Genomic DNA, 21,585 nt, shown 5'->3' on the forward strand with positions numbered 1-21,585 from the left:
GACAATATGTAGGTATATGGGTGCTTTTAAATCCCTGACAAGACTTCAGTTTGGCATTTGCTTTAACTCCACTATAGAGCAGCTGCAGCTCAGAACGCCAGGTAAAGAGAATGTTGAACAGGTTGATGCAGCAGAAGAGGAGGTCAGAGTTCAATGGGAGATGAACTGGAACAGTGCTGAATATCTTTAATTAGAAACTAGTTTCCCCTTGAATGACACAGCTTTAGGGTCTTTTTCTTTCCTTTGTGCAATCAAACCACCATTAGGAACTCAAACTGGCCATTAGCCTTTATGCCTATTATAGCTGGTATGATTATCCCCATAATTATTTGTCAGTAGAGGCCAAATCCACTTATAATTAGACCATAACCAGTGGTGTTCAGAGGTGAGTGATACTTTTCACAACATATAGACAATTTTTGGTACTGACAGCCCTGTTGAATGGGGATGTCCCGATGCAGACACCAGTATTGTGTATTTCTATTCAAAACTTGTGTTTTGGGGATTCCCTGATACTGAAGCGTCTGTAGTTTAGAGCTGTCTTAAGATAATTGATGAGAACAAAAGTAAAGCTGAATGAAAGCTACTGCGCTAAAGTCTTATGATCTAGTAACAGTCATACTGATGTTTTTTAAGAAGATTTTAAAAATGTTTGATATTTGCGACTGAGATTCTATATATAAATAGTTATATATAGAACGTAACCGTAACTTTTCCTAAGTTATTTTATATACTGTATTCCTGTGTAGGCTCTACAGTCCATGTTGTCCACGCTTCTATCTTCTTTCATCTTTCAGCTTGTATCACCCTAAATCTGTGCTTTGATTGTGTTTTTCCCTTTAGTTTTTCGTCCCTTCAGCAAAAGTTGCTCCATTCAAACCCCAGTAACTGTTATATTTGAATTTCCATTTGCACGAGATTTGCTTAACTGCAATGAGTTGATGACAGTTTTACTGTCCAGCAACTCAACAGAAGGAAAACAGTTTGGTACTTGTATCTATACTCAGGATCAGCAAGAACTCTATGTACTGATATATTTATGAAATGGTTTAAGAGGGAGAGATTCACACCCCTTGAATTCAATCATTTCAAGCCAGCTGCCTATTACCTGGATGACTGAGAATCTTGATTGATAATAAATGTACACAGTCATTTTAATATATAGTTTGGTCCTGCATTTGAACTTCTGAAATTTTTTTTCATAGGTTGAAAAACAGTAAATGTTCTAGTTTTCCATGGTATTAAATCTTTACAGAAATCCTCTTACTGCTGTGCAGACAGTCAGCCAGCTCCTCCTGCTTCATTCTCCTCAGGAAGTTCACTGTGATCTTCAGAAATGACTCTCTGCTGCTCCTCCTCTGCTCTTCATCCTCACCATCCAACACCTCCTCATCCTCCCTCAGACTCTTCTGCATCTTCTTCAGCTCATTCTTCACAAAAGTGACAATGTTGTCCTCCAGCAGCTGGAACAGAAAACTATATGAATGACACAATCCAAGTAAAACCATGGAGCCAAACATCAGATCCATGTTGGACAGACTGACAATCCACTGGTCTAAAAAGTGCAGCATGGACATTATTGTGGACACAACAGATGGAAAAGTAGTAGTTGTACATGTACAGACCATAAATATGGAGTCCAGGTGTGTTTGATGCTGCTGGACAGACTGACCACTGGGAACCTCTGAGCTCTGCTGGTCCACTCTGTGGAGGAACCAGGAAGAATGAGCTCATATTATGTCTGTCCACACAGAGACACACAAGGCAAATGTTTGTTACTTTACTGAATCAGATGATTTTTTTCTTTTTTAAAACTGCTTGTAATGTTGATCCCACTGTGAATTACCAGCTTTTAATTTACTGTGTTGGCTTTAAGCAAATCCGTGAGTGGTGCCACCATGGTAGAGAAGTTCCTACAGAAACTTCTGTAATAACCAACAAGGCCCAGAAAACACATCAGTTCCTTTTTAGCAGCTGGAACTGGACTGTTCTACAGCCTGAACTTTGGCCCCTCACTAGGTGAACTTGTCCTGGCCCCACTACTCAGGCGAGGCAGGTCACTGTTGCCCTCGCAAACTCACACTTCGCCAGGTTGACAGTAAGTCTCGCCTCCGCCAATCGAGCAAACAGTTCTCTGACGCATTTCAAGTGAGTCTCCCAAGTATCAGAGAACACAACCACATCATCCAAATACACTGTGTAGCCCTGCATGTCCCCAAATACGCGACTCATCAAGAGCTGGAACCTAACAGGAGCATTGCGGTAACCAAAAGGCATGACAGTGTAGGAGTAAAGAACAGCCAGTGTAACAAAGGCAGTGATCTCTGGTGCAGGCTGGGAAAGAGGAACCTTACATTACCAAAATAATTGGATGTAATAGTTGTTTTGAGACTCGTTTTGTTTGAGTAAATGTTACAATCTACACCAGGACACAGTTTGCATCATGCACATTGTGGGAAATATTACTTGAGTATACCTTAATATTTTTGGTTTATTTACATTAATAATTCAGTGTCATATGTAACATGTTTGATTATAGCTAAGAAAAGTACACAGAACATAGCGTGACTAGAATATTGTACAAGCAATAGTAAAACTGAGCATAGTGAGTGTGTGCGTGTGAGAAATAGGGTGAAGAATGTATGTGAGTTGTTTTGCAGACGGCAGATCAGGGGGGCGACTGAAGAACAGGAACCAGCCTCAACATATACGTCTCAAAATAAGGAAGAAAATGTTGAAAGAGACACTTCCGGAAGAATCTGCAGCGGCAATAAAACAGACTGACTATATAAGACTGGGTCAAGGGAGAGACAGGCTGTCAGACTTTGTGCCCCGACACTCTTTGTGTTGTTGCTAGGGAGAAACTCAGACCCGGAGCTCTGATAATATTTTCGGATCTGTTCGTATTATTCATATTTTGATTAATTGTAACCAGGATTGAACTAAAATAATAAAATCTGGGAATAAAGTCATAGTCCTTCTCATCTATTTTGGACACGCTACAGTGTAAATTCAGAAATTGTTTGAGGAAAGGAAGCTATGAGCAGTACATTTGATGCCTAAGCAGGACAGAAGTACATCAGCCGTACAAACTGACTGACAACAGAAAATTACTTTAAAGAGTTTGAGCAAACAAACATTAATTGCATCAAATAAATGAATAAATAAAGACACCATTAACATGTCTGCAACAGCATTTATCAACATTTAAAAAGCTATTAAATGCACAAGATGGGAAAAAATGCTTAATTCATAAGAAATGCAGGGGTCCCAGAGGTGAAATATGGCAGCAATAGGTGAGCAGCCGGTTGTCCTGTCTTATGCCTTGTGCTTGTGAAGCTGTTATTTTGTTTCTCCAAAGTAGAAATCTGTGCAGACTGTATGTCTGTACACAACAAACCTCAGCTTTCTAGCTATGGTTGGTTGAGATGGGTGAATCCATCAGGTCTACCGTGGTTCAGTGAGTAACATCCCAGTGGTCAAAGGTTTTCAGTGACGGAAAGAACATTAAAAATTGAGTAGATACATTGTCAGAAAGCGGCCTTTTAATGTGACGGAAGAGATCGAGAAGTCATTTCTATTCTGGTTTGACTGAAAATAATATAAGACAGACATTCAATCATATTCATGTATGATTTGGGTGTAAAGTTCTGGGCCATGTTGTGCACAGACCTCAGAATTTTAAATGTAGTGAAGAGGGCTTTGGACTTGTTGGAACCAGATTGAATAACATTTGATCAGCAAGTGGTCTGGGATGTGCCTACAGCATCTTTGTGTTTTGTTCCGTTAATTTTTAAGTTTTGTAATGTTGCAGAAATTGTAAAGTAACTTGAAGCGGACTTACTTTCCCAGTGGTGAACGTTTTCTGAAATACAATGGTGGATCTATAGACTGACCACTCTTGATGGACACACAGCTGGGCTCAGGTCCAGCTACAGCAGAATCTCGTCTTTGCTGCTTTTGTGGTCTTGAACACAACACAACAGAGAAAATGGTTGATTGCTTTTAACACTGATCCACTGGGGTAAAGAAAGTTTCTCCCAGTGACCAGTTTTCTTCATAGATATCAGTTCTACTGAGCAGATGTCAGATATATTATGAACTCATTTACAGCTTACTTCTTTACTGCAGCAGCTTGTTGGCTTTTAGATTTAATGAGGCAATGATCTGAAAAATCATTCATCAGCAGACTTACTTTCCCAGTGGTGAACGTTTTCTGAAATACAATGGTGGATCTATAGAGCGACTACTCTTGATGGACACACAGCTGGGCTCGGGTCCAGCTTCAAAGACAGCTGATTCCACATCAACACTGGTACAGAGAAAAGACAAACCGAGACAAAAATTCACTTTAGTTTTAAACCACAAACACTGATGGATAATTAGAAAATGATAGACTGAGTGATGGACCTATGTTTAGACTGTTTACCAATCTTGACTGGATGCTGCCATAATTACTGTCCTTGATTCATATTAGATCTTGAATTGGATGCAATGAGGGATGTGGTCATCAAGAGTGAGGCTAAAGAGTTTGGATGTATTGGAGTTTATGGGGAGTTGTCAGAGTGACTTAATGTGCCCATTGTTGCTGTATTGAGTCTGAAACTGCTGGATGTGCCTGAGTTGACCCTGAATTTCTAGAACAATGAGGATCAAAGAGGGAAGTTTATGTTATCAGCAAGTGGCCTGGGCTGTGCCTACAGCATCTGTGTCTTAAGGGAGACCATCTTTAAAAAGAGTACTGTGAGTGCAGTGCCACTCCAGCTGATGCTAAGGCAAATTTCTGTGGATGGGACAGAGATGCCAGAGAATCCAGCTTGGTTCATAACTGCTCTGTGATGCCAGAACAACATATTATTCATCATTAATAGAAGAAAACAAGAACAACCCCCGGTTTCTGTTCAGCACTGTAGCCAGGCTGACTAAGAGCCATAGTTCTGTTGAGCCTACTATTCCCTTAACTTTGAGCAGCAATGACTTCATGACTTTCTTTATGAATAACATTGTAGCTATTAGAGAAGGAATTCACCAGATCCTCCCCCCAAATATTACAGATAGATCTTCATGTACAGCAGTGCTAGAGTCATCGATAAGGCCCCAATCCCTGTTAGACTGCTTTTTACCCATAGATCTCTCTGAGCTAACTTCAATTATTACCTCATCTAAACCAACAACCTGTCTGCTAGACCCTATTCCAACTAAGCTGCTCAAGGAAGCTTTACCCTTAATAGATATGTTCATATTAGATATCATCAATCTATCTTTAGAAACAGGCTATGTACCACAGGCCTATAATCTCTAGAACAGCCTTCTTCCACCTACGGAACATTGCCAAAATTAGGAGCATCCTGTCTCAAAGTGATGCCCAAAAACTGGTCCATGCATTTGTTACCTCTAGGTTGGACTACTGTAATTCCCTACTTTCAGGATGCCCCAGTAACTAAAGAGCCTGCAATTAATCCAAAATGCTGCAGCAAGAGTGCTGACTGGAACTAGCAAGAGAGATCATATTTCACCTTCACTAGCTTCTCTCCATTGGCTTCCCATTAAATCTAGAATAGAATTTAAAACCCTGCTTCTTACATATAAAGCTCTGAATGGTCAGGCTCCATCATATATAGAAGATCTCATAGCACCATATCATCCCAGTAGACCACTTCGCTCTCAGAATGCAGGCCTACTTGTGGTTCCCAGAATTTCCAAAAGTAGAATGGGAGGCAGAGCCTTTAGCTATCAAGCTCCTGGAATCAGCTCCCAGTTCAGATTCAGGAAGCAGACACCCTCTCTACTTTTAAGTCTAGGCTTAAAACCTTCCTCTTTAATAAAGCATATAGTTAGTTATAGTTATGCTGCCATAGGCTTAGACTGCTGGGGGACCCACCCCCGGATGCACTGAGCTCCTTTCTTCCTCTTGACCATCTCTCCTCTCCTCTCACCCCACAATTGTCACCACTGTATGTCATTAACTCTGTGTGTTTTCTCCCGTAGTTGTCTTTGTCTTTCTCTGTCCCCCTCTCTCTGTCCCTTTCTGCAGGTGTCCCCCGGCTTTGGAGCTGTGTGTTTTCCAGTGTGCAGCTACTGGTCCTACCAACCTGCCTGATGTTCGCTTGTTGCTTTTGTTACTCTTTTCTTTTCTCTCTCCACTTTCCTCTCACCCCAACCGGTCAAGGCAGATGGTCGTCCACCCTGAGCCTGGTTCTGCTGGAGGTTTCTTCCATTAAAGGGAGATTTTCCTCTCCACTGTTGCCTATGGCTTGCTCCAGGGGGAATTGTTGGGTTCTCTCTATACATCTTTATAATCTTGACTTTATTCTGTAAAGTGCCCTGAGATGACTTTGTTGTGAATTGGCGCAATATAAATAAAGTTGAATTGAACTGAATTAAATTGCTGTGCAGTAAGTCGAGAGGCAGTATTCAGTCCAGAAACTTTAATGTAGCAATCACAAATAGCAAATGTATTTTCTTCACTTCTCCAGCACCAACATTAATATTTTTTTCCCGGTGCCCCTTTAATACTTGGTTTTGGTACTAGACTCTAGATCAGACTTTCTGCATGTGCTACCTAACTTTTCGAACAGGCAATAGTTTTTTCAATTTCCTGAGTTCAAAATGTTTGTTGACTAAAACTAAACTGAAAAGAGTTTGTTTAGAGGTTACTGAGGAATTAAAATGTAGAATAGTGAAAGAACTACATTTCATTGAAAAGTTCAATCAGCAAATATAGGATAATAATCTATATGAGTTGGCTGTAAAACCCCCTGTAGGTGTACAGACAGTATGTAAAGTAAAGATCTGACTATGACCAGTTTGGATCAATGATGATTCCTCAGCTGCACAGAGGTTCAAAATGTTTCAGCCTGAAATCTGTCATCTTCACATCTTTTCTTAATTGTCACATATTGGATGACACTTTCCAACTGCAAAATAAATGAAGTCTTAATGTGCCGTTTTTGTTGATGGTATTTAGGAGTTTGTTCCGTTAATGTTTTGTAATGTTGCAGAAATTGTAAAGTAACTTGAAGCGGACTTACTTTCCCAGTGGTGAACGTTTTCTGAAATACAATGGTGGATCTATTGAGCGACCACTCTTCAGGGACACACAGCTGGGCTCAGGTCCAGCTACAGCAGAATCTCGTCTTTGCTGCTTTTGTGGTCTTGAACACAACACAACAGAGAAAATGGTTGATTGCTTTTAACACTGATCCACTGGGGTAAAGAAAGTTTCTCCCAGTGACCAGTTTTCTTCATAGATATCAGTTCTACTGAGCAGATGTCAGATATATTATGAACTCATTTACAGCTTACTTCTTTACTGCAGCAGCTTGTTTGCTTTTAGATTTAATGAGGCAATGATCTGAAAAATCATTCATCAGCAGACTTACTTTCCCAGTGGTGAACGTTTTCTGAAATACAATGGTGGATCTATTGAGCGACCACTCTTCAGGGACACACAGCTGGGCTCAGGTCCAGCTACAGCAGAATCTCGTCTTTGCTGCTTTTGTGGTCTTGAACACAACACAACAGAGAAAATGGTTGATTGCTTTTAACACTGATCCACTGGGGTAAAGAAAGTTTCTCCCAGTGACCAGTTTTCTTCATAGATATCAGTTCTACTGAGCAGATGTCAGATATATTATGAACTCATTTACAGCTTACTTCTTTACTGCAGCAGCTTGTTTGCTTTTAGATTTAATGAGGCAATGATCTGAAAAATCATTCATCAGCAGACTTACTTTCCCAGTGGTGAACGTTTTTTGAAATACAATGGTGGATCTATAGAGCGACTACTCTTCAGGGACACACAGCTGGGCTCAGGTTCAGGTCCAGCAGAATCTCGTCTTGAACACAACACAGACAGAGGTCAGAGTGTGAATAATGATGGTGGAGTGATTGTTGGTGCTGAGCTCTGACATGGAGAAGAGTCATGGACAGTTAGAGATCCTCATCTCACCTCTGAGCTTTGGTCTGGCTCTCAGGTTCCCCACACCGAGGTTTTTTACGGGGAGGGTCTCCCTCCTCTCTGTCCTCACACTGATCCATGCTGCTGAATTCACACACACTTTCTACCTTCCTGTGGAGAGAAAACACACATCCTTTATCTGCACATCAACTCCAATCCTCCTCTCCATCATTTCTCCTTCTTCTCTGCTTCATATCAGTGACAGCTGAATGCAGTCAGAGGAAGCTGCCATCAGCTGCTCCATGTCTACCATCAGTCTGAGATGGAGGCACCAAGACATTCACTGCCAAACATAAGGACTGAGAATCACAGACTTAATCATAAAAATTTCTACGTCTACAGCATTTACTCTTCTGTAAATGCAACGTGTGGAACTTTCCTCTTTCAAATTCCCACATGACCTGAAGCAGAACAGTGACGCACAGTAAGAGATGTGGACAGAATATTTTTCTTTATTTTACTTAACAGTTATGTGCAGTAGGACTGTATATAAACAGTAATTTACAAATCCACTGTTAAACAACTGTATTAAGTGCTTTTGAAAGTTACTCCAGGTTTTACCTGAACCAGTTACATTGTCTATGCTTTGTTATACAGCTGTAGCTCCTTGCTCTTTGTCTAAGTAGAAAGTTCACACTAACTAAAAGTATCAGCTACAAGCCAACAACCAAACAGAGACAAACAAACTGGGTTTATAGCAAAATGTATCTATTTTGCTGCTTTGTACCTGTTTGAAAGTTTGTATCAACACTTGTGTCTGACACATGATTAAATATAAATGTAATATAAATGTTTACTTATGAATACTATAAAATCTAACCATGTGCTAAGTATTGTTTTATTAAATTCACAGCTGCTCTTTATGTTTCCTGCTTCAATCAAACATCCTGATCAGAAAGAAAGAAAATGGATCAATCTAAAGAAAAAAAACAATAAACTGGTTACCAGTGGTGGAAATTAAAAGTAAATACTTTTACTTATTACTGCTATGACAGTTCACAAATATTTATTAACTAAAAATGGTCATCATGCAGAATGGTGTATTATATAACAAATAAAAATACAATGTTTTGCGTTGCATTTAGATGATACATTACATTTATTATATTTTATCTATCTATAAATTATTATAAATTTATATAATACATTTATAAAAAGGTATTAAAAAGTATTAAAAATTGTAAATAAATGTATAATTAATTAAATTATAAATGTCATTTAATCTATAACTTCTATAACATTAACATATCACAATTTACAAACACATTGTTTCCTTTTGATAAATCTTAATATAAAAAGTGAATTTGAAAGCAGTAAAATAAATGATTGCAAAGAAATCAAGCCATACTAAGTACTTAGGGTCAACGGTTCAGAGCATTGGAGAGTGTGGAAAAGAGGTGAAGAGACGAGTGCAGGCAGGTTGGAACGGGTGGAGAAAAGTGTCAGGTGTGTTGTGTGATAAAAGAGTATCAGCGAGAATGAAAGGAAAGATGTTCAAGACGGTGGTGAGACCAGAGATGTTGTTCGGCTTAGAGACAGTGGCACTGAAGAAAAGACAGGAGGCAGAGCTGGAGGTAGCAGAGCTTAAGATGTTGAGGTTCTCTTTGGGAGGGACGAGGATGGACAGGATCAGGAATGAGGACATCAGAGGGACAGCTCATGTTAGATGTGTTGGAGATAAAGTCAGAGAGGCCAGATTGAGGTGGTTTGGACATGTTCAGAGGAGAAACTGTGAATATATCGGTAGAAGGATGCTGAGGTTGGAGCTGCCAGGCAGGAGGTCTAGAGGAAGAACAAAGAGGACATTTATGGATGTAGTGAGAGAGGACATGAAGTTAGTTGGTGTAAGAGAAGAGGATGCAGAGGACAGGGTTAGATGATTCACTGTGGGGACTCCTGAAAGGGAACAGCCCAAAGGAAAAGAAGAAGAAGAAAGAAATCAAACCATTCATGTCCATAAATTAGGTTATGTGTAACAATGTGAAATGACAGCAAGAACAAATATTGAAAACATTAAAGAAGGGAGGTGCAAAAGGCATCGAAAGTCAAGACACCATCTGATCAGTATTTACAAATCCATCCTGTTCTTTGTCAGTGTAAATTAATATCAGCTGGTTCAGTCCCAAAAAAGATGTCTTATTACCAAGGTGTCAAACAAGAAACATCTCATGATGGGTAAAAGCAAAGAGGTTTGCAACCTTACTGTTGCAAAACATACTGATAGAGTTGGTTACAGGAGGATTTCTAAACTTCTGAATGTTCCAGTGAGCACTGTTGGGGCCATAATCCGAAAGTGGAAAGAACCTCACGTCACCATAAACCTGCCACAACCACCATGGCCTGTATGGACACTCAACACGCAAGAAGAAGATTGCTGAAGAAAAAGGATGTTGAAGCTCGTTTAAAGCTTGCAGCACAACACACAACACATCTCACAAGCCTGTGAAATACTGGATGCCATGATGCAAACTATGTCTGAAGGACAAATGGCACTGCTCATCACCCCAGAAAAAACAAACAGTGAAGTTTGGAGGGGGGGGAATCATGGTGAGGGGCTGTTTATTAATATATGGTCCTGGCAAAGTTCATATAATTAAAGGAAGGATGAATAGAAAAATGTACCAAGACATTCTTGATTAAAAATCTTCTGCCATCTATCAGGACGATAAAGATGACACAAGGGTGGACATTACAGCAAGACAATGAGCCCAAACACACAGACAGGAAAAGTCCCAAATGGTTTCAGAGAAAGATAATAAAGCTTCTGAAATGGCCCTGCCAATCACCTGATTTAAATCAAACTGAAAATCTATGGAAAGAACTAAAGATCAGAGTTGCTGTTTATCCCAGCAATAAACTATCTCCTTTGGTTTGGTTGCTTTGTTAATTATCATATTCAGTGGACCCGTTGTGAACTACTGTGCTGAAACACTACAGAAGTTACATTAGTTCTGCCGTTTGTTTGAAAAAAAAAGAAAAGAGCTTTGAGCTCGCTGCCAAAAGTCCTATCAACATTGTAATGTGTTTAATTTAATACTGTATTTGGATCTGAACTGTACTTGCTGCACATTGGTAATTTATGGGAGCAATAAACTGTCTATTGATGAAATGGATGAATGATATTCTGATGCATAGTGGACTTTAGTATACAACTAATAACAACATAACAATAAAGCGTTTGTCACGCTTGACATATTTGATGTGTCTGTCATTTTGATGCTCCTGTTTTAATTCATCTATCAGTCTACACTGCCCACATCTGTTCGCATGTCACTTCACTTTATACATGTACAAGAGACCCGAAGCATATTTTAATGGTTCTTCTCTATTTTTATTGGTCTATGCATGTAAAGCACTCCACACAACTCCTTCCCCCTCTGCCAATGTGTCAATAAATGCAGCAAATTATTATTCATTAAGTTTTCTTCCCATTGGCTGCAGTTAAATGTAGAGTCCATACCTCCAGCTAATCACAGATTTTTAAAATGGACTGAAAACGTGGTTCCAAATTAGAACTAAATAAAAAATCCCACTAAACAAACTGGATATTGGTTCTGTTTACTGTTTCAAACAGAGGCTGTGTATCTGGACATTCAGTTAGGTGAATTATTTGTATCCCTTTATTTTGAAATGTTAGAAATAGTAAAACAAAGAATATTTTTCATCAACATATTTAATGCACATTCTGCTAAATGAGTTAAGTTTTTTTGTTTTTATTAATTTATAAAGAAGGATGCAAACTTTTGCACTTTTTTAATTTTCATATTTTACCATAATTCACACACTCCTGTTTTGTACTAGCAGAATGGGCAGGAGAATTTGTAGACTGCAGTATTTTAAGGACCTGAATCTTTTTGTCACCTTTAAATGAGAACTTTCGTATACAATATAAATATAAGTAGCATAATGTTTTGTTTACAATATAAACTTCTCGATAAATCCAAAGTTGCACCTGTGGCCAACACCAAATGTGCTTTAAACCCTATCAACCAAGCAAAGAGACAGAGGAGCCTCACACACTGTAACATCACTGTAACATCAGAGACAGAAAATGTCAGTGGTTTCCTGTCAGCAGCACCGTTTTCCTGTAGCTGCACACATCAGGTTCTAAGCTCCGACTCAGCAGCACCTTCCTACCTGAACTCACTCATCCAGGTTTAAAATGCTTTTGTCCCACGTGTCTCTGCCGACAAACTGCTGAAAGCATTTACACTAATAACCTTTATGTACAGTTATACTGAAAGAACCGTGTCATTTACCCACAGTAATGAAGGCGGAAGTAATGGAACTGAGCCTCTGTGGCGCAGTGTTTTTATCTTACTGAAAACACAAAAACTACTTTTAAAAAACTTAAAAACACAAATTTCTCGACCTCTGAACTGTCTCTCCACACTGACAGAGACGGTGGGAGCTGGGGACCCAGCAGGAGAGCAGCGGTTCATCACGGCCTCCTCCACAGGCGGATTCAGGCAGGAAAAGCTGCTTCAGTCCACAGTAACAAGGACTCTGCCTTCACCCACTGACCATCATCTGACTCCACTTCTGCTGATTTTACTGACTTTTCCCACTTTTACTACGTTCTACTTTTACTGATATTAACCCAACATGGCGGATTTGCTTCTCCTGTTTCTAACATGGCGGATGTTTGTCTGCTTCGCTCGTAGTTCACAGTTGAAGCTGTGAGTCTGAAAACGTGAACAATCCAACAGCAGATTTCTACAGTTTCTACTGTAACTAAACCAACAACGACTAATGTTCACGAGTGAAACAGTAAAGTCCGTTTTTTTACCTTCAGACGGACGTTTGGATGAAGAAAACACTCACAAGTCCAGTAAAGTGAAACTAAACATTGACACGAACAAACTGGGCGTGTGTTTGTGGGGAGGAGGAAAAGACTATGTCCGTATTATTCCACTGCTGGGAGGTAACTAAGTACATTTATTCAGTGAAGAAGTTAACATCAGATTAATCACTTCAGTTTTCAAGTGGATGTGCAAATCTCTTTAATATTAGTGTAAATTCAAATTAGTTAGACAGAAGGAGACATTTGAACCCATCACTGTAGATTCTGACAAACTAGGATCAACTTTTATAATATACAATAACTACTAACAAATACTAATAACACTACTTTATATAGCACTAATAATAATGCAACAGTCAGGGAGTCATCAATATTAATACTAACAATATAATTATAATCTGCCTCTGCAGGTCCTGGCCGTCCCCTCTGAGACACCTGGCTTGGAGATAGTTTGCTGCTGCAGTCTGCTATTTAAAAACCAGGTGCTATAAACTGTTAGGAAGTAGTTGAGAATCATCTGTCTGAGTGAAGAGGAGAAATATGTCCATCAAACCACAGAGTGAGATCAGCAGCTGGGCTCCACATGAATCATCAGACGTAAAATTTTACAGTAAACTCCTCACAGCTGGAGACTTTGTCACCTCATCACTGTTTGATTGTTACTGTAAATGCAACACTGCAAAACTACACTGTTAATTCAAACCTTCTGATTGACAAACTGTGGTTGACGTTTATTCTATATAGAAATAAAATAAACAGTAAACAGTTTAGTTTACTTATTTGTTTCAAATATCAGTTTGACTTTTTTAAAGTTAATATATTTTTAGCAGATTTCTAAATAGCTTCTTAGTCACAATTATCTTAATCTTTAGTCTATTCAGGTCTGTTAGGGTACAGCAGTGAAATGCTGACATTGTGCTTTGCTTTAAGAGAAATAATCCACTTCCAACTTTCACCTGTTTACGTCTGCAGAGCTGGAAGGTGACGAATCAAGAGCAGAACAAATGGTTATAGCAGCTAGAGTAGAATCTGACATTAAGATCATTAAATAGCTGGCGACTGCCTGTCATACAGCTGTTTCTATTGTTTTCTCCTCCCCATTAAGTACATCATAAAGCAGGATTTACTGCAGGACTGTTGGATTAGACTGACTTAGTTTGAGCCCAAGAAACTTACAACTGAGTGGGAATTTATTTTTTTTTCCCCACACAGACGTCTCCTTAATCAAATGGAAACTGTGAAGTGTAAGAAGAATGGACATGAAATCAGTCCCCATCACTGATCCCTGTCCTCTGTCTGCTGCTGATGGGGACTTTCTGCTCACAGCTACAGGTGATACTGTCTGGTTTGGGATTGTGACTGTCTTGTTAAATGACTAAGATAAGGTATTATTATAACACATACCAGGAAAATATTATAATATGTGACAGTGTGTTTTCTATGCTGATTATTATGTTTCAGTATTTATAATATAATAAAAATATATAGTGGAAAACTTGGCTGAATGTTCTAACATATTCCTCTTCATAGTGGACAAATATTGTTGTACTGATACAATTAAAACATTGTGTAAACATTGTGTATACACACAACATACACACTCTGGCCTGACTTGTATGGCTTTAAAATTGGTATGGTGATTTAAACAGCTAATTTAAACAGGAATCAATTTAAAGTTTTGTGTAAATTTCATGTTATTGTGTAGCTGCCGATATATTTTTATTTTCTAAACATGTCGGTAGAACAATGTTTGTTCACTATGAATATGAATACATTACCACTTTCAGCCAAACTTTTCACTATATTTTTATTTGTATTTCAAATACTGAAATGTATTAAACAGCAAAGAAAGTATAACATTTCACATACTATTTTACTGGTATTATGCATTTTGTTAAAACATATGTCATATTTTAACAGTGTGTCAAATAATGCATTTTATGAACTACAGGAAATATGAAAATCTCGTTATTTGTCAGGGGTAGCAGCACATTCAGCTGCACAATTTGCAGCCAGAAAAAAAATTATGAATGACCTAACAGACATCAGGAAGAAAGATGATTGACCTATGATTTGGACAAAGTCATCAATTAGTTATTCTATTGTTTATTCCAGCAAACTACTTCTCCTTTGGTTTGGTTGCTGTGTTTACTTATCATCTTCAGTTGACCTGTTGTGAACTACTGTGCTGAAATACTACAGAAGTTACATTACTCACTACAGCCACTTGTACTACTACTACAAAGATTAATATTAATGTGTAATGAATAATCAAATGGTTTTATGAAAGAGTAAATAATAAAACAAAAAAAAAAATTTTCAAAAGGCTTCATTAAATAAATTTGCTTAGAAAAGTAAAATATAACATTTCCAAATTATCAATTGGCAGATTTTCTTCTTTAAAAAACATCTGATAAAAAGCAGCACTTGTGGACGTTAGAATCAGTTTTCTGGATCAGGACTTAAAGAGCTGATTCACTATTTCTCTGTTTGGTACAACCTCAGTTTCTGATCAGCTCACACACACAGATGTGTTTGGACAAAACTCTAATGACGTCTGATAATGTCAGTGCAGATAAAAGACAGAAAAAGACTTGATGAGCAGTCAGCAACATGTTGATCCTGTAATGATGGAAGCTTCATCTTTAAAGAACTGGAAGAGGAACAAGTTTACAAGGAATCATTTAGAACTGTTTCTACAAGAAACTGATTTAATCCATGAATCTGAGTGAGAGACAGATATGGACAGACTGAACCATCTGTCCAACACAGACACAGTTTCTCTGACAGGACCAGACTCTACACTACTCTGGACACAGAGAAAAGGAGGAACCAGAAGTGTTATTCCAGACTCCAAACCCGGGATACAGGAGTTGAGTGAATGTGTTGTTGAAAATAATAAATAAAAAAATAAGTAAGTGGGGTCTAGAATACAGTTTATGGTTGGACCCAATAAGGTGCTTGACACAACCGCTCAGTTTAAATAAGGTTTATTATAAAATATATGCAGCGAAGATGAGTGACTAGAAGAAAGGGTAGGGAAATAGTGGGGGGAGGGTCCACTGGGAAGGATGTAGTGGTCTGGATCCGTAACACAGAGGCAGACCTGGTGGTGAGCGAGTGGAACGTAGTGATGAATCTCCAAATCCTGAGGTGACAAGAACTCAAAATTCCTCTTTAGTGATATAACAACAAAAACTCCTAAATCTCTTAGCACTGGGCTCCATAAAAAGTGGTAGACAGACAATCACTCGGCTTAGTAAAACATACGTGTGCATGGCCTGATCAAAGTGTAGACATAGCCTGATAAAATGCTGATTCTTCATGGGTCGATAACAATACTCATAATTCTTAGTCATACATGCGATCGGCAAGAGAGACTCAATAGGAAGCAGTTACTCACAAAAACAAAGTAGCAGCAGAGTCAGGTCAAAAACGTAGCGTGGTCCGAACCGTTGATAGCAATGAGGATTTTTATTTATTTATTTAGATGAAGGCTGGAAAGTCCGGGTGAGAAAGCAGACGAATCAGCAGCTTGGTGAAGGAACTGAGGAGGTAAATAGGCAGAGTAGTGAGAGCAGGTGAAACTGACTACCGGTGATTGATTACGCGGGGAAAATGTGAAGGGACCAGGAAACAGGAAGTGGCTGCAAAATAAAAGTCGAGAAGGGGAAGTGAAGTTGGTGACACCTTCCTTGCGTTTAAATCTACTGCACTTGCATCTTTGTAAAAGGTTTCTGATAGGACTTTGCTTTGATGTTTTCTCCTTAGATTCTTGCTGCCTTGTACCTCACTTGCAAGTCGCTTTGGATAAAAGCGTCTGCTAAGTGACTAAATGTAAATGTCGATGTTTTATTGGGAATGTTATATACTTCAGAGAGTACAATTATGATGGGTCATCATCATTGAGTTTTAACCCAGATACTTTAGTGAATATATTTATGTAATCTAAGGCTTTGGGAATTTCTCTAGATTTTTTAGAAAAAGTGATGTGTCCTCTGCAAGTTGAGTCACAATGATTTGGAGGTCGAATATGGTATGTGTATTCAGATCTGAGTTTTTATTTCAATTAATTATGCTAATCTAATATGGCAATTTATTTTTTGTTTAATAGTGAAATAAGATGAAGATTATTAAATTTACAGTGTTTTCCAGCTTTGGGAATAAGAATAATGGAACCTTGTCTTATAGTCACTGGAAGAAATAAGTAATTAATAGATTCTATAAGGACTTTGAAAATTGGATGTTAGACAATCTGGACCTAAAGTTAAACACATGACAGCTTTATCAATTTCTTCAAGACTCAAATATCATCACCATTCAAACTTCAAAACATTCAGCTTTTTAAGGACATTTATGCTTGTATTCATCTTTTCAATAGCTTTTATATTTTTTCAGCAATTTGTTCTCAGTCAAATGAATGGAGAGACTCTTCAGCTCCTCTTTAGCTTTGTCGTCTTTCAGATTTAACTAGACGGGCATACTTCAGCCTGGAGAGATTAATCAAACTTTCACTTCACTTTTCTTGTCAACTTTCATCTTTCCTCCACAAATTATACATTAAAACGTAGGTATTAGTGACAGGTTCTTTCAGTATTTGGCCAGAAGGTCAGCATATCACAAATGACAGTAGTTTTATCTTCATTATCTTTAAATAAAGTATATCACTGTGTTTGGTCAAGTCTTCTGCTGCTCACAGTTTTTACATTTTGTTAATAGGACTAATAATTTTTCACATCTTCCAAGGCACAGTCTGAGTAGTTCACAGCCTGTCTTCAGCATGTGTGAGTGACTCAGCAGCAGTAAGTCACAGCAAGGAGTTGTTGCCACGGTAACAGACACAGCTGGATCAGGTCATGTGATCAGCCTCAGAGCTGTGTTCAAATAGTTACCTGACATCCCTTTTCATAGTTTTACTTTTTTTGCATTTAAATGTTGAAATGAGATCGTGGTTTATTTTACCTGCAGTAATAGGTCCAGGTTTGCTGATTGGACAATTGTTGGAATCTCTTTCTCCACATTGAGATGTAAATGGTTCTGCATACTTTGACCTACTGAGATTTCAACTTTAACATGATGTTTTTCAATTTAATTAATAAAAAGGATTTATTTCAAGTCATGAGAGTTAAATGAACATTCCTCAGGCATATCATTGTATCTTTGTACAATTTACAGTCAGTCTTATACTATATGATACTTGTGTGTATCAATGTTCAATGTTCCCTTTGTAATTACCGACACATTTACAGTTCTAATCCTCTTTACAGTAAATCCCAAATAATAAAGACAATAAGTTATGATTTCTAGTAGTTCTCCAGCAATATTCAAACAAACAAAAACAAGAAGCCCTTTTATCACTGAACAACTTTTTGCCTCTAGATACATCATATTAAACTACTTTCTTGTACTTGTTCAACACATTAATTTTAAACATCTTCTTAAAACCAGTGAGAGTTTTGCATGTTAATAATTCCTTGTGAAGTCTGTCCATAAGTTCAGCCCTCTAACTTAAACACATCTGCTTTTCAAACATAAGGGCTCCTTTGAGATTATAACAACTGTCTCTCTCTTGAAATTTAAATTCTTTGGTAGTTCTTTTTTTCTTTATATAATATCTGAACATTTTTTTACTCCTTTGCAGAACTTTGTCATTCATTAAGAGGCTGGCGTTGACGTCCCGTAACCTTTAATGGTTGGTTGGAGCTGGTGATATAGATGTGTTAAAGATGTGAACCTTCAAAACCTGTGTCATTACTCCGGGCAGTGGAAAGTGACACTTCCTGTGGAGACGTGCGTCGGCCCCATAATGTGACATCATTGGGGACGTTAGACTGTGATTTTGGACGCATTTTTTTTCAGCATCAAAATCACATTGTAATAGAAAGTTAACAGCACCAATATTCCAGACGTGTTCATGATAAAGGATTTTAACCATTTTAGTTTTACAGTCCCACTGATAACATTAAAGTCAATCAGCTTTTACTATGTCCATTGTCCTGATATAGTGATGTTTATTGTTCCAAAGAAAATGAGTGAAATTGATTGGGAACAGGTTCGGTAAAAAAATCTTGAAAATCTTTCTCTTTCAGACCCACAGAAATCCCCTCATAAGGAGGTAACATGAGTGTAAAGCTCTGTGCTTCTCTTGGAGCTTTAGTTTGTTCTTTGCACCTGATTTAATCCAAGTAAACACAGTGGATGGTCATTAGTGCATGTGGCTGCTTCCTCCAGATGGAGAGGAGGACGAAAAATCAGCTCATTAATATCAGTCAGTACACAATAGGTCTTTGAAATAAGAGCATGGAAAGAGGAACTGACACTATGCCTGATCCTGGTTTACTGAAAAGATTCCTGTCTCACGAGTGATTTGTTTTCATAAAAAGCTGTAAAGTAATGTGATTGTAACGTGTAACACAACTTTTATTAGAAATGCAGTGGAGTAAAAAACATAGATATTTGCTCTTGGATGTAGCTGATGATTCTATGATGCCAAACAGCTGCTGTCATTCGTGGGGCAACTGGCGCAGGAAGGTAGAGCAGTCGTCCACTAGTCTCACAGTTGTTGGTTCAATCCTCGGCTCACATGTCAAAGGGTTCTTGAGTAGGACACTGAACCCCAAGTTAGTTGCTCCCAGTGAGTGTGAATGGGTGAATGAGAAGCAGTGTAAAGAGCTTTGAGTGCCAATAGGTGGAAAAGTGGTATATAAGTGCAGAACATTTACCATCTGTGACACCAAGCAAGAGATGGAGCAGCAACTTGCTGTTTCCGTATGTGTGAACGCCCCATCAGACTCTGTTTATTCCACCAAACTCCAGGCAATTTAATGTCTCTGTCTGTTTATGTGGCTGTCTGGTTTGCTCTGAGATGTCAAAGACTCACTTGCTCCGGTTGATTTCATGCAGTCTGTACAGAGTTAGGATTATGTGATGTCATGTTGGATTTGAATGGGTCTCATTTACAGCAAACTATTGATTTGAAGGTTCTGAAGGTGAGAATGTTTTATTATTTAGGAAAATTCGACATGCACTGGCAAAAGGAGAAGAAGTGTAGGCAATATTTTTCTATTCAACCAACTATCAGGAAATTTCATCTGAGTGAACTGAAAGAAGGGATGAAGTGGTTTAGGCTGAGTCTTGGGGCCTGTGGCCTTTGTGGAAGGAAGTGACTATAAGACCCAGCAGATCTCTCTTCTTTCTCTTTGACATCTACTTTTTCTACTTCAGATAATAAATCCTACCTTATGAGAAAATAAATGTTAAAATACTTACAATCCCCAGGCCTATACGTGAGGATTTAACAAACACTAAGTTCTTTTCTGAACAGTAAATGAGGTAGAATAACAGGACAGTAGAGGGCAGCGTTACACCCTGTAATGTACAGGATGCCGGAAATGGATTAGAAGACGAAGAAGAAGACGAAGACTTTCAGATTCAGTTTAGTTTTACTTTAACTGAACAATGTGACGCAGCCTTTTTCCACGTTTTCAAGGGCAGGTAAGTGACATGTTTTCAGTGTTTTACTATTTAAAGATTTTACTGCAAACACCGGAAACAACAGAAAACCGCAGTTCGGTTGGTAAATCAACTCCGACTGTGATCGAACCCAAACAACTGGATTTGTTAAACGCCATTAACTTCGGTTTTGTTATTTCGACCATTTGCTTCACTGGTAACGAGGCTCTGCGAATAGTAAGTCACAGGCAACGTTCTACCGACCGAGAACCTGGAATTAGGACACAAACTGAACTTTATCACGTTCTTCCGGTTTAAACGGTTTTATATTATCATCGCGCGTGAGGCTGTGATAGGAAGTAAAGGCTGTTCAAAACTCCGCATACATCGTCCATATCACATGTCCCTGGTTTCAAGTGGATTTAACAAATGATTCAAGAACACAATTCCGTGTATCGTGTTGCTACAGTGCTTGAACGCAGCGTGAAGATTGATCGAAGCTGCGTGATGACGCAGATCAACTTGTGATCTGCCGCTTTTTCTTTTTTTTTTTTTTTTTACTATTTTTTAAATTTTCAAAATTACAACCACTCGTAGAGGTGAAAGTACAGAATATAAAAATATGAGACAGAGAAGGAGAAAAAAAGAACTGTGATTAAAAAGAATGCACACGGAGTACATTCACAGGAGGCTTAAAGCAATAAGTACAGATGTATATGAACATATATCTTCCTTGCTATGTTATTGGAGGGTCCTGGCTTTGGAACTGCTTATAATGGACCAGGTGTGGGGTTTTAGTTTGCATTTTAAAAGCTTATACAATTTCTAAACATTTTAAAATTTTACTTTGTATGAAGCAGGTACAAGTACTGTATTCTTACTTTAGTGTAGTACTTGAGTAAATGTGCTCTGTTGGTGGCAATCAGCTAGATACCAGTAGTTAGATATGAGGAGCTTTTAAAATTCACTGAATTAAAAACAAGTAGCTCAGTTGCGGTTCGATCCCAGGTCCCGGCTATATGTCGAAGTGTCTCTGGACAAGACAGTGAACCTCCAACAGCCCATTCCCCTCCCCAGCTGAAGTGCCGGTAGAAATTAGGGAGGGTTGCGTCAGGAAGTCATATTGCAGACAATGATCTGCTGTGGCAACACTGAACTCATGGTATAAGCTGAAAGGACAAAAAAAGAAAATCCTAGAATATTGTTTGAGAAATGTTGATCAGAAAATAACTTAAATTTTTGTTTAAAATTATTTTCTATATCATTTGGCAGCGCTTTTAAAATCTGTGGGCTAAATAATATACATTATACTACCTGCTATTGTCATGATGTTAATTAATACATTTGTTTATTTATTTTTAATTAATTA

General features: G+C 38.3%; 2 protein-coding genes and 1 long non-coding RNA gene across 5 annotated transcripts in view; 2 read left to right on the forward strand and 1 right to left on the reverse strand.

Moving 5' to 3' along the window:
• The window catches only part of LOC137125463 (NACHT, LRR and PYD domains-containing protein 12-like), a 382,261-nt gene that overhangs the window by 17,019 nt on the left and 343,657 nt on the right, over nt 1–21,585 (reverse strand). For both annotated transcript variants that reach the window (XM_067500950.1, XM_067500949.1), the window contains exons 2-9: nt 7,952–8,071; nt 7,734–7,838; nt 7,383–7,505; nt 7,032–7,154; nt 4,196–4,312; nt 3,845–3,967; nt 1,626–1,704; nt 1,268–1,463 (exon numbers count right to left, since the gene is read on the reverse strand). In XM_067500950.1, coding sequence (XP_067357051.1) covers nt 1,268–1,463; nt 1,626–1,704; nt 3,845–3,967; nt 4,196–4,312; nt 7,032–7,154; nt 7,383–7,505; nt 7,734–7,838; nt 7,952–8,040 — 955 coding nt within the window. In that variant the 5' untranslated portion in view covers nt 8,041–8,071. The remainder of the gene's footprint in view (nt 1–1,267; nt 1,464–1,625; nt 1,705–3,844; nt 3,968–4,195; nt 4,313–7,031; nt 7,155–7,382; nt 7,506–7,733; nt 7,839–7,951; nt 8,072–21,585) is intronic.
• Nucleotides 11,477–19,034, forward strand: LOC137125584 (uncharacterized). Of its 2 annotated transcripts, none has more exons than XR_010914172.1 (4): nt 11,477–12,884; nt 13,175–13,323; nt 13,977–14,096; nt 18,406–19,034. It is a non-coding gene; the product is annotated as an uncharacterized lncRNA (long non-coding RNA). The 2 variants fall into 2 exon arrangements; XR_010914173.1 differs by having other exon boundaries at nt 13,175–13,246.
• Nucleotides 20,142–21,585, forward strand: part of LOC137125449 (uncharacterized) — a 69,598-nt gene continuing 68,154 nt past the window's right edge. Inside the window, exon 1 of the mRNA XM_067500911.1 lies at nt 20,142–20,258. The gene's annotated coding sequence lies outside the window, so the exon portion shown is untranslated. The remainder of the gene's footprint in view (nt 20,259–21,585) is intronic.

This window comes from Channa argus, chromosome 4 (genome assembly GCF_033026475.1).
Source record: "Channa argus isolate prfri chromosome 4, Channa argus male v1.0, whole genome shotgun sequence".
Taxonomy (NCBI): Eukaryota; Metazoa; Chordata; class Actinopteri; order Anabantiformes; family Channidae; genus Channa; species Channa argus.